This window comes from Lissotriton vulgaris, chromosome 6, assembly GCF_964263255.1.
Source record: "Lissotriton vulgaris chromosome 6, aLisVul1.2, whole genome shotgun sequence".
NCBI lineage: Eukaryota > Metazoa > Chordata > Amphibia > Caudata > Salamandridae > Lissotriton > Lissotriton vulgaris.
The window spans coordinates 1,750,493,679-1,750,511,132 of NC_141694.1; the positions used below are offsets into that span (position 1 = coordinate 1,750,493,679).

The 17,454-nt window shown below is 44.4% G+C and overlaps 1 protein-coding gene across 1 annotated transcript in view; it reads left to right on the forward strand.

The window, feature by feature from the left end:
- The window catches only part of LOC147709413 (xanthine dehydrogenase/oxidase-like), a 1,362,843-nt gene that overhangs the window by 349,158 nt on the left and 996,231 nt on the right, over nucleotides 1-17,454 (forward strand). The window contains exons 12-13 of the mRNA XM_086927983.1: nucleotides 11,123-11,232; nucleotides 15,067-15,251. Coding sequence (XP_086784109.1) covers nucleotides 11,123-11,232; nucleotides 15,067-15,251 — 295 coding nt within the window. The remainder of the gene's footprint in view (nucleotides 1-11,122; nucleotides 11,233-15,066; nucleotides 15,252-17,454) is intronic.

Sequence of the window (17,454 nt, forward strand, 5' to 3'; positions counted from 1 at the left end):
TGCTCGACGTCGTACCCCTTCTGTCGCTGCTAACTTCTTTACTTCTCTTGGACCGGTTCTTGAGTCCGCTGGTTCTGATGGTCCCCAAAGGCGAAGTCAGCTTCCTGGTAGTAGGGAACGTGACTCGCTGTATAACATGGCGATGGGTTGGATTAGATACCCTCTTAGGAATCCTCCACGTATAGTGCTTGATACGTTCTCTCAATTCAACGTACCGACACAGAGGTTCGTGTTTGAGGAAATGTGCAAGCTTTTACGTGATCAAATATCAGCTGATGCGTCCGATGATGTATTGACTGCTCTAACTAATCTTCAGCTCCAGTTTGCGAGCGGAATACTGGTGGGTAGCAATGTTCGACGTACTGTCGAGCAGCTGCTATCTTTTCGTCCTTCTATAATGCCTCGGGCATTGTTTTTAGAAGACATTGAGGAACCGCTAGCAGCGCCTGGTCAGTATCCCATGCCCGAGGTTCCACCAGTGTGGATGCCAGGTAATCCTGCTGCTAATCCTGCGATTCTGCCATACTTTCAGAGAGCATGGATACATCTCCCGTGGAAACGATCAGAAGTTTTACAGGTTAAGCAGACTTTGCCCGACCCTCGCAAAAATCCTGCGGGATATCATAAAGAATTGTCTCAGCTAGTGGATGCGACGGTGATGAATCTTGCCGACATTGATATGTTGTTTGGCAATGTCGTACCGCAACCGGTATGGGCAAAGATTCGTCAGGAAGACCATGCGGCGGAAATAGGCGGTGACTGGGCTGCACTTCTTGCTGCGGATGCCTTGCAAATTGGCGGGGCTAAGCCCGAACAGTTGATTGCTAATCTCCCTCAGAGAATAATAACTCTTATGAAGACGCTTATGCCGGCTATGAAGGTGAATTAGGACAAGTTGTCCGCTTGCAAGCAAAAGAAGGATGAGAGTGTCTCTGATTTCTTTACGAGATTTGAGGAGGCATTCATTGATCATAGTGGTCAGGATATGGGCACTGAGGGAGGTCAGAGATTGTTTGTGGACAAGTTTGTATCGAATTTGTTGCCGGACTTAAGCAACAAATTACGGAATTCAGAGAGTGCGTGAGCTGTTTCCACTTCTGCTCAGATATTGTCTACGGCCCAATATTATGAGAATAGGGAGAAAGAGGAAAATGATCGTCCCGATAAAAAGACAAAAGAACTCAAAACAAAAGTGTTGTTGCAGCAAGCGTATCCTCCACGTTCGAATCAGAATGATTCGCAACAGCGGAATCGATCGCAGTCTCAGTCGAATAGGTCGCAATCACGAAATGACTCCTCTTCGCAGAGATCTACATTGGGGTACAATCAGTGTGCCTATTGTAGGGGTGAGGGTCATTTGAAAATCGATTGTCCAGTTTTGCGTGATCGAAATAGTGGTAATTCATCTAGAGGAGGTCGCAGTGGTCCTCAACAGGCATCACGTGGTAGAGGCCACGGTGCTCAAAATGATCGTTCTAATAATTCTCCTGATTCTAATAATTGTTTCGATCAGCGTGGATCGTCGCAAGGAAGATCTGCACAGTACAATGTGGACGATTATTACGTCGATCAGGGCACTGACGACGGTAATTACTAGGACAGCCATAGACAAGGAGAGGGAGTAGTATCAGTTCCGGTTGATCAGAGAGAGGGCCTTACGTCGCAGTTGCCACCTCGGGCGTAGTTGAGCCTTTTCTGTTGGACACTGGTGCAGCGAAAAGTTCCATCATGCATTCGAAACTCCCTGGCGCACCTTTGTCTGGCTTAACAAATGTTTCCGTTGGATTCTCTGGCGCCCCTGTTAGCAATCCGGTTTCGCGCCCTTTGCCACTTGAAATTGGGCCTCGTGAGCTGAAAGCTCCTTTGATTTTGACTTCTGGTTGTGGTGAGAATCTCTTGGGCCTGGTTTTGCTGAAACGTCTGTATGCGACTTTGTATTGTTCTCCTGCGGGAGTGAAGCTTACATTAGGTGAGAAAGTTATCTCTCCTATGTACTTGTCCATCGACAAGCTTCCACCGGAATTGAGTTCTCTTCCTGCATCTTTGTGGGCAACGGGTCCCAATGACGTGGGCCTGCTTGACATCTCCCCTTATGTTGTTCATCTGAAATCTAATGTGCGTTTGCCACGTATTCCCCAGTATCGTATCTCCCTTGATGGTGAGCGAGCACTGTTAGCAATTATCTACGATTTGATTGAGAAAGATGTTATCGAAGAGACTCGGGGAAACGTGTGCAATAGCCCTGTGCTGCCCATTCTGAAGCGCACTGATCCATCAAAGCCCCCTGTTTATCGTTTTGTCATCGATTTACTGGAGGTGAATAAAATTGTGATTCCTCAGTTCCCTCTGGTGCCCGATATAACGGCTCTACTGACTCTGATTCCAGCCTCTGCATCTTGGTTCTCAGTGATCGATCTGAAGAATGCTTTCTTCAGCATTCCGATTGCTGAGGAGAGTAGGGACCTTTTCGGTTTCTCTCTTGGTGGCCGCAGCTTTAGGTTTAAACGCGCTCCTCAGGGCTACTGTGAGAGTCCATCGATATACAGCCAAGCCTTGAAGAGCCAACTTGATGCGTTTGTGTTGCCGGCCGGTGCGGCCTTGATCCAATATGTCGATGACTTATTGGTGGCTGCGGATACTCAGGACATTTGCAAAATTGCTACGGTGTCATTGTTGCAGCATCTCTGTGACTTACATCACGAGGTGTCACCTTCTAAACTGCAATATTGTTGTCAAGAAGTAACCTATCTAGGTCACTTATTGTCAAAGGAGGGAAGAAGGTTGACCCCAGAGAGAATTGCAGCGATTGCTCGAATGACTGTGCCAACAACTCAGAGAGATGTGCGTGCCTTTTTAGGTATCACGTCATACTGCAGGCAATGGATTCCAAATTTTTCATTGCTAGCGAAACCATTGGTGGCTCTTACGTGCAAGGATGTTCCAACTCCTTTACCATGGACGTAAGAATGTCAGAAAAGTTTTTCTGAATTGCGTGATGCGTTGTGTTCGGCCCCTGTGTTAGGTACTCCTGACTACAGTAAGCCGTTTACACTATACGTTCACGAGAGAGAAGGTTGTGCGTTGAGTGTTTTGACGCAACAATTTGGTGGTAAGCAGCGTCCATGTGCATATTTTTCCTCGACCTTGGACCCAGTAGCTAGAGCATTGCCGAGTTGTTTGAAAGCAACAGCGGCAGCTGCGGTGTCCATCCGACAATCTGCAGGATTGGTCATGGATAATATGCTTAAGGTGATGGTTCCGCATGCAGTTGACACTCTCTTGAATCGTACGAAAACCCAACACCTGACGAGTGCAAGGTTGTCTGGGTATGAGTTGACGCTTTTGGCAAGTCACATTCAAATAAAACGCTGTAATGTCCTGAACCCGGTGACTTTGTTGCCAATCAGTATGGAATGAGACGAAGTAGCACCTCATGACTGCTATTTACGAACTGAGGAAGAAACAAAAGGTCGTGTTGACCTGAAAAATGTTGGAAGACCCCGATGGGACCCTGTATGTGGATGGGTCGTGTTTTAAGTTGCCGAATGGTGATGTGACGACTGCGTATGCTGTGGTGACGTTGAGTACGGTTGTGGAAACTGCGAGACGGAATCAGAATTCTGCGCAGGTGGCAGAGCTGATTGCTTTGACTAGAGCGTGCGTGTTGTCGAAAGGGAAACGGGTGAATGTGTTTACGGACAGCCAGTATGCATTTGGTGTTGCGCACAGTTTTGGACGTTTGTGGAGAGAGAGAGGTTTTATGACATCGCATGGTACAAAGATTCAGCATGGACAGCTTGTGAATGATCTTTTGGATGCACTTACATTGCCCGAGCAGGTGGCGATTATTAAATGTAGTGCACACCGTAAGGTGACGGATGATGTTAGTCGTGGTAATGCGTTCGCTGATGAGATTGCTAAAGAGACTGCCAGGAACCTTAGCACTAAAATGTATGTGACGAGTTCGGTAAGGTGGCCTGCAGAAACTGGTATGTGTGAGGACACTATCGAGAGGGTGAAAGCGATTCAGAACGAGGCCACCGAGTCTGAAAAGACGAAGTGGAAAGAGAGTACGGGAAAGTTGGATGCGAATGGCTGTTGGATCGATTTGTCGGAGAATAAGAGATGGATGTTGCCGGATGCGTATGTACTGGCTGTTGTGACGATGGCACACGGCTTGGCACATATTAGTGCGAAAGGTATCTGTAAGTGTTGTCCCCTGTATGTAAGCATGAGCGAATTTTGCGGATCTCGCGTTCGCGAATTTTGCGGATTTGCGGATTCGCAATCCGCAAAATCCGCGAATTCCCGCGAATTTGCGGATTTTTTTTTTTTTGTGTTCGCCCGTGTTTCTGCCAGTTCGCGAGGGTTTTTACAATTTCGCAATTTGCGAACTTACCTGTCGGGTCGCAAGTTTTGCGAACTTGTTGTTTCTACGTGTCCAGCCTGTTTGGGACACTCTTCTTCATCACTGCCACTCTCTGTCACCACTGCCACTCTCTGACTACTCATGCCACCCTCTGGCCCACCCATTGCCACCCTCTGTTTCATCACCACACCCTCTGGTTGTCCAGTGTACATTATTTTCGGCAAAGCAAAGCACACCTTCCCTGCCTCAAGTGACCTGAATTAATTTGGGGCTGATTAATGTGTCACAGAATATTTTTTTAGCTGGCACCTGCTTCCTTAGTGCGCCCTGATTAGTGATCTTTTGCACTTGCTAAGTGCTTTCATTGTTGCAAAATTAGTTACAACACCTGCCCTGCCCCAACTGACAATAATGAATTAGGGGCTGATTAATGGATTTTAACTTCCAGCCTGGCTCCTGCTTGTCTCCCTTAGCTGTAATTCAGGACCTTTGTGGCATATGTGTAACTATTCTGAGGTTCAGAGCAGGGTCACATAATAGTTTCAACTGGCAACTGAACTCTGGAGGGGCCCCTCAGGAAGCACTACAGGAAATGGCTACTAATGATGTGCCTGAACTTTTGAACCTGGTAAGTAGTTACTTTCAGTTTTGCTAAAATCGTATTTCTGCAATTTTGCACTTATTCGCGGGGCGCGAACTCACGCGAACAGTGCGAGCAGTGCGAGCAAAATCCGCTGCTCGCGGATTTGCGGATTTTGCGGGAAATTCGCAAATCTCGCGGATTGCGGATTTCCCGAAAATCCGCAAAATCCGCGAGCGGAACGGATTTTCCGCCCACACCTACCTGTATGGAAGAATGATGGTATTACTAAGTGTGCTGAGAGATTGGTTAAGAATTGTATGATATGTATGATGTACAATCCTGGTAAGGGAACTCCTACACCTCCTGGCCATTTCGCTCCCCCTTCATGTCCCTTTGAAGTGATTCAGCTAGACTTCATCCATATGGAGCGATGCAATAACTTAAAATATGTTTTAGTTGTGGTTTGCGCATTCTCCCGATGGATTGAAGCCTACCCTCTCAAAGACAACACTGCTCTGTCCACTGCAAAAATCCTACTGAAGGAATATTTTCCTCGGTATGGAATGCCACGGGTTGTATGGTCTGATAACGGAAGTGAGTTTGTGGGGAGTGTGATGAAGAATGTGTGCAAGGGCCTTGGAATTACACAGAAATTCCACAGCGCCAATCATCCCCAGTCAGCAGGTTTGGTTGAAGGGTATAATGGCACCCTTAAATTGAAACTAGCGAAGGTTCAGGCTACGACTGGTCTCTCGTGGCCTGACGCTTTGCCCTTAGCTCTTCTGTCAACAAGGGCGACTGTACACTCCCGAGTAGGGCTCAGTCCCTATGAGATTGTGTTCGGCCGCCCTGCCAATGTTTGGGGGGTCCCTAGACCCAGTGTGTTTTCTGATCTTGAGTACCCAATGTTGATCGATTATCTTCATGATCTGACTGCTAAACTGAGGTTAATTCACCAACAGGTCTTTGAAGCACTGCCGACGCAGACGGAGGGTCCAGGCCACCAGCTCCAGCCCGGAGATTGGGTGGTGACGAGGAATTTTGGCCGGAAGCGCAACCTTGAGCCTCGTTTTACCGGACCCTACCAAGTGCTCCTTGCCACGAGGACTGCTGTTCGTTTGGAAGGGCGTAAGAACTGGGTGCATGCCACCCATACCAAAAAGGTACCTATACCTTTACCAGCAGACTCGTGGGTGAGGAAGGGCATCGCCTCGTCTGAAGTCGAAACTGTGCCGACCTTTGTTCCATTCAGCGACGCTCAGCCTGTCGGAGATACCTCAGTGCAGCAGAACGATATTGTTGGACATTTGTCATCACAGAATTCGAGATCTGAACAATTGACTGATCAACAGAACTCTGTCTCATCATCGGATCAACTGTTTGACGAACAGACACGTCCTGGGAGAAGCCGATATTTTCTTCGATCCAATACTAGAGACAAATAAAATTATCTTTGCTTTCTCCCCAGACATCCACGTTACCCCATTGCCACTATTCAGTCTGATCACACTTGCATAATTGTGATTTCGTGAATTTTGAGCCTTTTTTTTTCCATGTATGTGTTTTGCTTCCGCAGCTAACAGATTTTGTATATATATTTATTATTGATTAAAGATACCTTACATCCGAGTGGACCGTAGGGCCGCGCGGGTACTTCCTTCTGGTTAGTAGGTCTTGACACTAGGTCAGAGACCGTCGATTCCTAGGAACTCCTGGGGATTGACTACTGCTACACAGAACGAAGTGCGTCAAGAACGTAGCGGACGGTTTTAGAGGATGGCTTTCTCGAAGCTGTTGGAATTGGAAAGGGCTCAGGCCCAAAGATTCGAACTCCGCAGAATTACACGTACAAAATGCTTCATGTTTCAGGTGTTCCTTCTATTCTTAACTGTTTCCTCGTTATTGGTGGGTGGGGTGTATTACATGATACAGTCATTGTTGCCTTCTGCCTCACCTACCCCTTCTTCTGAACCTAAACTTACCCCCACTGTTTCTCCTCATTCCTTCCACATCTTACCCCAACACGAGCAGGTTAGACGTGCGGAATTCATGAATAATTCCTTCGTTCAGCTCCTTCATCAGCATCAGTTGGTGATGAACACTACCAATTGTTGGGTGTGTGGGTTAATGCCACATACCACCGATAAGGGAATTCCGTACTTGGTTCTTCCTTATAGTTCCCAGGGTTCAGCTCGAGCATTCCAAACAATGTTTCGAAGTGCACTAGATTCTTACCCCAATCGAGAGCCACGTTCTCCACACTTTGGTCCCGGTCCGTACCATAAGCCTTTGGCAATAGCGATTGCTGACTTAGATAGGGATATCTATGAGCCGTCGCTCATCCCAGAGGAAGAGGTGCGAGCCTATAGGGATCTGAGTGAGGTTGAGTATAGTGCGCTCGTGGGCGAAAGACAGCTCAAAAGCTCGTCTCCAATATGGATCGTACCCCACCTTGGTAATTTCTGTCTAAAAGGTCGTGGCCGAAGCCCGAGAGCTCATCTTGGGGAGAGTGCTTGCTCTGACACGTATGTCTTACCAATGCTCTCTTCCCCTGTTCTCCTGACTGCCAAGGGTACGTACTTTGTCTGTTACGACCGTGCATATACATGGTTACCCCTTGACTTTGCGGGCACCTGTTATATTGCAAACTTGTTGCCACCGACTTTTACAGTCGCCTCCGATTACCACAAGACCAGAGTTGTGAGGGGCGTGATTAGCAAAGAGGACACTGCCGGTCAAGAGGCAGGAGACTTTTTCAAGGGTTTCTTGCCGTTTTGGGGGCCTATGATCAATAGTAGGAACCTAAGACAGTTGACTCGAGTGGTGGAATCGACAGCTAACATCACTGCCAGTGCCCTTGGTAATATCACAGCAGAGCTTCAGGCGGATAGGCTTATGACGTTACAAAATCGTATGGTTTTAGACGTTGTCTTAGCAGATCGAGGTGGAGTATGTAAGGTGATCCATTCGAGTTGTTGTATATTCATTCCAGACAACGCTCCGACTGTCTATCAAGCCATCTCGAAGTTGCATAAGATCTCTGAGTCCATACACGTGGACGTAGGGGATTGGACGCTACTCGGGTGGTTTTGGGGCCTAATGTCGACTTGGGGTTGGAAAATTCTGATGATCATCGGGGTTGTTGTAGCATTCCTGTTCACGTGTTGTCTTTGTGTGCAGTGTGGTCCTGCCTTATGTGGCCTCTGTGCTACGACGTGTATAAGGCAGACGCCTGTTACCAAAGGAACTCTGATGGATAGAATTATGTTGCAGCAGCATCTAGATGGTCTGATGAATATCGAGATCGATTTTGATTCCGACTAGTGCTTGCCTACATGAGGGCAAAAGGAGCGTCTGAGGTTCCGTGACAATTGTAAGTGGTGTTTTCGACTCGCACGAATATGGTCGAGTCTGGTATCTATGAACCGCAAATGACGTGTTTGGTGGGTGTACGCGTTTTTCGCTGTGCTAGCCTAAACCGTTCGTTTGTTTCGTGGGTTTCTTCATCTGAACCCACGGGTTCCATCTTAGATACGGCATCCATTTTGTTTCTTGCCCTCAAGTAGCCAGCGAACGGATGCTGTCCGCTTCGCGACCCTGGGATTCCCAAACTCTTGCGGAAGACACGTTTCCTTTGAAGGTGTCTTTATGATGAGGGGGATGACACTGTAAGGCAGATGGCCCCGCTAGAGGCTCATCTTGCCGTGCCGGTCTATTGTCTCAGTTGTGCATTCATTAGGCACGTCCCCTTTGATGCCTGCAACTCGTGTTTCCTGATACCACCCCTTTTACACCCTTTTCGATCTGTTCACTGTCCTCGTCTTCCTCTGCACCTGTTTCTGTCTCTTCCTTGATTCGTTTACTGCTGATTGGAAAGTACTAATGGTGGGAAGATGTACTTTTACAGTTGGGAACTGCCAAATGTTACTGTGATTATGTTCCGGGCCCTGAATACATGAAAGCGACCCCTTAGGACCTTTACGATGGGAACCAGGTTGTAATCTTTTGTGCACATGTTATCCTATGCTCGAAAACTGTATAAGAAGAGCGATCCACAGATACAAGTTGAAGCAGTCTCCTCGAACCTACACGTGTTGTACTTCTTGTGACTTCTGTGTTCCCTGTAGTAATAAACCTCGAATCTTTGACGCCGAAGGAAGTGTCCCGTGTCTCTGTCATTTGTACGCCGGAACAGGTTACCCATGAAGGTTTTAGGTGTTATCCCTGGCACCGCTGGGTCTTAGAAAAACCCAGTCTTTCAAGTCGCCAGCTCCATCTTTATACCATGATATTGATTTTGACATGGTCCTCGCGCTGGGAGAGAACAGAGGCTCCAAGGAGTTATGCGAACTGACAGGTGTACTGCATTATGGACCAGTGTTATCTTAAGGATTCTGGGGGCCCTGGGAAAGACATACTTTGGGAGACCCTACTCAGAAAAACTTTGAGTTATTTTACCAATTTTCAGCTAATTCAAGCCCACATAATGCCAACAATATTAAAATATACCTTAAATTTAGTTAAAACATGGCTTGCCTTGAATACCAAAAATCCTAAAGGCAACATGTCGAGAGACAGAAGTAAAGGTTGGCAGAGAAGTTTAGATAACGAAAAGGATAGACAGAGGTCAAATAGAAAGAAAGTTCCTTGGAAGCTGTGGGCCCTAGGTAATTGCCCATTTTTCCCTTGCCTTAAATTTTCTCTGTTATGGACACAGTAAGTTTGCTGCCGTGGCCTGCTACAGCTTCACAACCTTGGAGAAGAAGGTAAGAGGAGATTGTGTACTTCATTCTAAGAGATTGTGTTCATCCATTGCTTGGATATCCCAGTAGCAAAAGTGGACAAGGTACCTAGGACCAATGGCAGTGCCAGATCAAACTGTGTGAAGGCCCCTTGGCTGTCGAAATTTCGCCCCCCTTGCAAATTATCTCCTAATACCCAATGCACCGGATTCTTTTTACAAACTGACAGCTGCCAGAAGATGAGCTTTTAGGAGACCAACTGTTATGTGAATTTGATGTCTCTCATTTATGTACTTTAAATTGTATTTTGATCCGTTGTCGTTGGGCCCCTAAAAGGAGTGGGGCCCATAGGTTGGTGCCTACTTTGCCTATTTGGTAATCCGGAACTGCCACGTAGAGGCAGGGACAGGGTGCCCTCTTTTTGCTGCCACTGCACTTCGTCTTGACTGTGAGCGAAGTTATCACTGTCGATCTTTTAGGTATCGTGAGGATGTACCGAGCTGCCTTCTGAGCTAGACCTCTGCTGTGCATTCCTGTGAGGGAAGAAAGATTGTAATTTTAGTGCCTGTGCTGTGCTTGCTCGGTGTGTGAGACAGTAGGGGAGAACAAGGGTACCCCAATATACGAACCTGGGATTAACATGTGTTTGGGAAAACAATGGTTCAGGGTTGGCCACAGTGGGTCCAGAGTAAAAAGTGGAATCCCCAAGGGGAGTAGGAGAATTAATTATACTCAAAGCAGTTTGTCACACTGGGAAAGAATGGTAGGGTAGCATAGAATGTGTAAAATGAACAGTTTCTTTTACACAAAAAGTTTTTCGGCATGTAAATAGTAATCAGGTGCTCACACAAAGTGAAAAGTGGACGTGTCGTCACAAAGTGAAAGTGAAATTAAAACCAAAACATCGGATTGATAGCACGAAATAGAACTCCACAACTGGCTTTTTACAATGAGACGAGTTCTTGTTGTGGGGGTCGATGGCGCTTCAATATTTATAAAATTAAGATAATCTTCAATACACAAAGTGAGCAGCCTGAAATATTTATTGAATGCACTAAACACGGGGTGACAATAGGTGGAGAGCGAGGATGAGTCTTTTGATAGTTACTGCTAACCGGTGTGACTTGGTGGGACTATTCAACCAGGGCTGTCGGATATCAAAACTTTGGAAAGTTCCACGAACCACAAGAATCGGAATATAAGGTGTTTTGAATTTGCAGAGTTGCTTTTCCTGGATGATAAATTCTATTGAACCAAAAGAAAGTATACTTCAGATCATTTGAAACGAGATGGAAAGACTGAGAAGTTTAGACTGGTAAAAATACTAAAAGCAGTTGGATAGAGAAATATTTCTACAATCCATAAATTGTTGAACATGCTGCATTATTTTAAGCCATCACTTACCAATATTTTCTCTTTCTTCTGTAGAGGGCCAACGATCTATACAGATGGATGAAAACTTTTTTACCAGTTACAGAAAGACGATACTAAAACCCCAGGAAATATTGCTGTCTGTTAAAATTCCATACACCAAAAAGGTGATTATCTTAAATTAACACAGTATGGTCTTATGCAATGAATAGTATGCAGTAGTAACTGAACTTTTAATGTTCATTGAGAAAAGCGACAGTTTCGTTAAATTCTCTCTACACATTGACAGAACTAGTCCACTACGAAAATTACTTTGCTTCCGTTTTGCCACTTGGTTAGCATTCTGATGACTTGATTCAATGCTCTGTTTGTTGATCAAGTACAGAGCTCAAATAAACCACTGTAGTCTCACACCTGCCATGAGGGGTTTACTGCTCCCAGATGTGCAAACAAAGCTTTCCATTAACAAAGAGTTTATGAGGAAACCCAGCAAGGCAACTCAAGTTATGTTATTTTATCTTATGTTATGTTATCCTATGTTATCTTATCTTTTGTTATCTTATCTTTTTATGAAGTTCAACATGCACCCAGGAATATGTCTCTGGTGCTGTAGAAGAAAACACGCATAAGAAACAATTGATGGATGGAATGCTGTACAATGCAAACATTCACCCCCAGTCACAAGGATCTGGGTTACATCAATCATTCTTTTGCTCACCACACTACCCCAGTTTGGACCCAACCATATGCAAATTAGTCTTGACCCTGTTCCTTGTGGGAACAACCCAGCCTGAACTGCTAAGCCAGGTTCTCCCTGGCACAGAAACAAGCATCCTGGGACCGGTTTCAGGCCATCACCCTTCATCAGCCAGGCTAGCTTGAATCCAGTGGTGCAGTGAGCACGGGACCTACGTCTGGGCATACCTTTCCCACTTAGGGCGACATATGCAAAAGAAACAATTGATTGGCGGAATGCTGGTCAATGCAAACATTCCCCCCCAAGTCACAAGGATCTGGGTTGAATCCATCATTCTTTTGCTCACCACACCGCCCCAGTTTGGACACAACCATATGCAACTCTGTCTTGACCCTGTTCCTTGTGGGAACACGCCAGACTGAACAGCCAAGCCAGGTCCTCCCAGGACCGGAAACAAGCATCCTGGGACCGGTTTTAGGGCCTCACCCTTCATCAGCCAGGCAAGCTTGAATCCAGTGGTGTAGTGAGCATGGGACCCACTTCTGGGCATACCCTTCTCACATAGGGCACCATATGCAAAAGAAACAATTGATGTATGGAATGCTGGACAATGCAAACATTCACCGCCAGTCTCAAGGATCTGGGTTAAATCCATCATTCTCTTGACTGGGGTAAAATGTTTGAATCATTCTGCATTCCATCCATCATTTGTTACAGTTACACTTTTTGCCCTAAGTGGATGGGTACACCCAGACGTGGGTCCCTTGTTCACTGAGCCAACGGATTCAAGCTAGCCTGGCAATGAAGGGTGTCAGACCATGAAACCGGTCCCAGGATGCTTTTTTCCCATCCAGGGAGCACCTGTCTTGGCAGATCGGTCTGGACTGTTCCTATGAGGCACAGGGTCAAGACTGATATGCATATGGCTGTTCCAAACTGGGGTGGCGTACTGGGCAAAAGAACAATGGATTTAACCCAGATCTTTTGACAGGGGGAGAATGTTTGCATTGTCAGCATTCCGTCCATCATTTGTTGCAGTTACACTTTTCTCCCTAAAAGGGAAGGGTATGCCCAGACGTGGGTCCCTTGCTCACTGTGCCACGGGATTCAAGCTAGCTTGGCTAATGAAGGGTTACATACCTTGAAATCGGTCCCAGGATGCTTGTTTCCAGTCCAGGGAGGACCTGGCTGGCAGTTCGGTCTGGACTGTTCCCATGAGGCACAGGGTCAAGACTAATTTGCATATGGCTGGGTCCAAACTGGTGTGTCATAGAGGGCAAAAGAACAATAGATTTCACCCAGATCTCTTGACTGGGGTGGAATGTTTGATAGAAAGGTCATCGAAAATGCCTCTTGCTCTGGGAACAGCTAGAGAAATGGGCGGAGGGTATACAAAGCTGAATTAAGCTGTATGCTAAAAATATGTAGTAGATTGGCATTAGAAAATGTTTGCTTTTTATTCTGCTATTTTCTTTCTTTCGAACCTAATACCCTCAAACTTAGTCCCGCTTATTGTTTGAAAATATTAGACTAAATTAATTGTAAACAAATTCTGCGAGATGGTGCCGGGGGGGGGAGGGGGTCTTGGTGGAAGTGGAGCAAAAGTATAACCTGTATATTGTTTATTTTTTGAAGAATAAAAAAAAGAAAATGCTTATGATATATAAAGACATGCCTTTATTAGTTTTCAGAATGTCAGGAGTTATGATTTCTTCCAGACATGTAAAGGAATTTAGGGCCAGATATAGGTAATTCTAATTTACCACTTCTAAAATACCGAATCATACCGATTCGGTATTTAAGAAGTGGTAAATTAGAGGGGGGAAAATGTAGGTAATTCAGAACCGGTAAATACCGAATCGGTACGATTCGGTATTTACCGATTCTGTAAATACCGAATCGGTATCCCCCATTGATGCCTATTGGCCTTGAAGCCCATAGGAATCAATGTGGAATACCGAATCGGTATTTACCGATTAGGTAAATTCCGAATTTTGCAAGGGTGCAGGGGGTGTCACTTTGACACCCTCTAGCACCCCAATTCCGGACTTGTGTGCCATGTGGCACACAGACATGCCCTTAGGGCATGTCTGTGTGTCACATTGCACACGTGCATGCACACCTGTATTCGGTATTTTACCACCCAATAGGATTGGGTGGTAAAATACCGAATCTGACTGGCCTTTGGGACTCAGAAGAGTCCCGCCTACATATGGAAGTTACCGAATCGGTATAAATACCGATTCGGTATTTTACCGATTCGGTAAATTTACCGAATCGGTAAAATAGGCCCCCTACATCAGGAATGACCATTTACCGGTCGGTAACTTTTCGGCCATTACCGGTCGGTAAATGGCCACCTACATCTGGCTCTAAATTCCATCCATGAGCGTCTTGCATTCAAAAAGGTTTCACACACGATTTCTTCAAATGATGATGGGGAACAAGAAGTAGTAGTCTGCCTATTGATCTGCTAGGAACATTTTTGACAAACTTTCTATACAAAAGAGAGGGGTTTGCATATAGAAAACCTGGTGCAATAAACAAGCTATTTTTAAACACACTTGTTTCCTCACCAGCAACTATTACAACTTGAGTGCTTTAGAAACATGAGCACATTTCCTAAGTGGGCCCAGGGCCTAGGCTGCAGCAAGGTGGACTGAACACCACGAGTAATGTGCGGGGTGCGCCAGTGGCCTTCTGATGTAGTAGGCCAACAGACCTGCACCCACATGGTTTGCAGAAGGGATGATACAGGTTTATTATCGCTCACCCAACAGACCGGAAGAAGCTTTCTTAATTGAAAGGCTTCAATTAATCAAGAGCATACTACAAGTCACAAGAAAGGTCTGTGTCAGCTAACAGAAACACCTCCACTTGTGAAAGATTAAGTCAAGTTCCCCATTTTCTATACAGCAAAGCAAAAGTAAAAAAAGCTATAACATTCGAATGCTTTGGAGAGACTCTGGAATCCTAAGCCAGTCAACATCACATATGCATGACTGATATTTCCAAGAACTACAGTGACACATTGTCCTAAAAACAATTCGATTAACCCACCAGGCTCCAACAATATACATAAGTTATTGGAATGGTGAGTGTTTTGACTGTAGACATTGCATCAGATTTGGGCTGTTATAATCTAAATACCAAATGAACTCACTTAAATCCCCCATCAAAGACTTGGCATGGGATAATTTTTAATACAAACCTTGACATTACAAGTCATCATATATCTTAATTATGTTAATCTTTGATTTAACATATTTTGCACTTGTAATTTTGTGTTTCTTTTGATTTACAGTTGGAGTTTTTCTCAGCCTTCAAACAAGCTTCGCGTCGGGAGGACGACATCGCCATCGTCACTTCTGCCATGCGGGTGCGTTTTAAAGAAGGAGGCAGCCAGGTGGAAGAGATGGAGCTCAGTTATGGAGGAATGGCTGCTGTGACAGTCCTTGCAAAGAAGACATGCACAGCCCTCATTGGAAGGTATTCATACAGTAAGCATGTACTGCTGCGGCACCATTACAGGCTGAAAGCAATTATGAAAATCCATAAAGTGAGCTCTTGTCCTACATTTAATTCAAGGAAGTGAGTTTAGAAGTGGCCTAAACATGTCAATAGATTTTATTTTAAAATAGGTTCTCCTTCTAATGTCTGTTGCTCACGCCAGTGAAGCTATTACTCGCAAGCACAATAAATAAGGGACTTTTGCTTATAAAACAAAGATTACCCACATGAACAACTGGGACACAGCCCAAAGTCAATTCATTTCCTCGGTGTTTAGATCAATTAAAACATTTCACAAAACAATGATGTCATAGTTCCAAGTCTGCAAGTTAGGACACTAGTCCAGTCCACTCAAATAAGGTATTTATGGTATAATTGGTCACAGTTACTCAAACCACGCTTATCTACAAACCTCACAACCAGATGCCAAATGTCAGAATGGTCACTGTTAATAAGCCATTTCAGTGTCTAACTTCAATGCACAATTTCCTATTTAATAACATTGCATTATGTCCTGCTGCCGGTTATATAAGGCTTGCTATTGTAAGTTATTACAGTTGAGCTCTGACGTCACAGAACTAGCAGCCGAAGTGAAAGGCAGGTTAGGCTATGGAACATAACTGAAGCAGCTGATTGAAGCAATGAAAAGAAAGATTGCTTTTCTTTCTGCTGCTCTGTTTTTTAGCTTGCAATAAAAAGCAGAGAGAACATGTCTATTTGTGCACGCCTTTTATTGTTAGAGAAAAGCTAGAATGCATGTTTCTGCACATTCCAAGCTAGTGTAAATAAATTTTAAAAAGGATTTGTATTGAACTGTTTCTAATTTCTGTTTGCAACAAATAACTAACAGGTTTTTTATGTGTTTAATGTTGCTTAGGGGTTTTATCTTTATATGTCATGTTATCATCCATACTCCCTCTTACATATGAAAGAGCTTTGCACCAAGGTTTTTAGTGGTCTATGCGAAACCTAATGGGTGACCACATACTATATAGGATAAAGTACCCCCTGGTATACATGATAAGGACATTGCAAGTCACTTCAGAGTTCCATAATGTTATAAAGGACTCATTCCTTTGTCAAGTTCCCCTGTATTATTATGGAACTACTTTTTGACTTGCAATATCCCTATAATATACGGCAGGGGTACTTTATCCCTTATATAACATTCCACTCACTGAGGTTAGAATGTTCTAAATTAAAAAAGTCAGACACAGAAATATAATTACTGGAATGTTGGAGCAGTAGGTCTGTACCAACCATTGTGGACCTGAGCCACACCTTCTTTGTATTGGAGCCCTCAACATTCCAATGGTCTAATAATGGCTAGACGAATTTTAATTGATGTTGAAAGTTTAGGCAAAAAAATCACTGCATAAGGCAGATTCAGCCTCTTTTTTTGTTCACAGTATCATACCTTAGAATCCTTTTCTCTTCCTCTGACACATGCTCTTGAGTTGAACCAATTTTCCTAGATAGTTATTTCTGGGATTAGCACCTACAAAAACTACAAAGTGAAGTTCTGACTCTTTATTAAACACATTATAGGAATATATGTAGCTCTTCGTCATATTAGTACTCAGGACCTGAATATAACTATTCTGAAATTAGAACACGTTATCAAATGTTTAATTAGTAATTTTTCCTAGTGTTACAAGCCTCCTCCCTTCAGCATATATATTTAGTTTTCCTGTCCGATCACTGCCAATGTTGCTAAACTAGAGTCTGTTCCATTTAGTTTCTGTATTAGAAAGAAAGAAATATAGATTCAGCATCAAAGTCCCAAATTCAGGGTAATAACGTTGGTTGATGATATTAGATTCATATTCGTTGTATGGAACTACATGAATACAAATAATTGTAGGCAGAGCAACACTCCAAGCACTGATACATGCAGGTAATGTCTGGAGAGCTAAACTTGTAAATTGGAACTTTACACATTTAGATTAAGTGAATGTATTATCTAGCAAGTCAAAGAGATCCAGACGATTTTAGCTTTGGACTAGAATGCACAACCACTATTATTTCTGTTGAGATTGAGTGGAAAAACGTAGAACTTCCCAAGCTTTCAACACATCAAATTGTTTAATTGTTCAGAGAATACTGAAATTTCAGGAGAGTATGTATAATAATGTGGAAGGACCAAAATGCTCATATTAGTAACCCATCTTGTGAAAAGAGA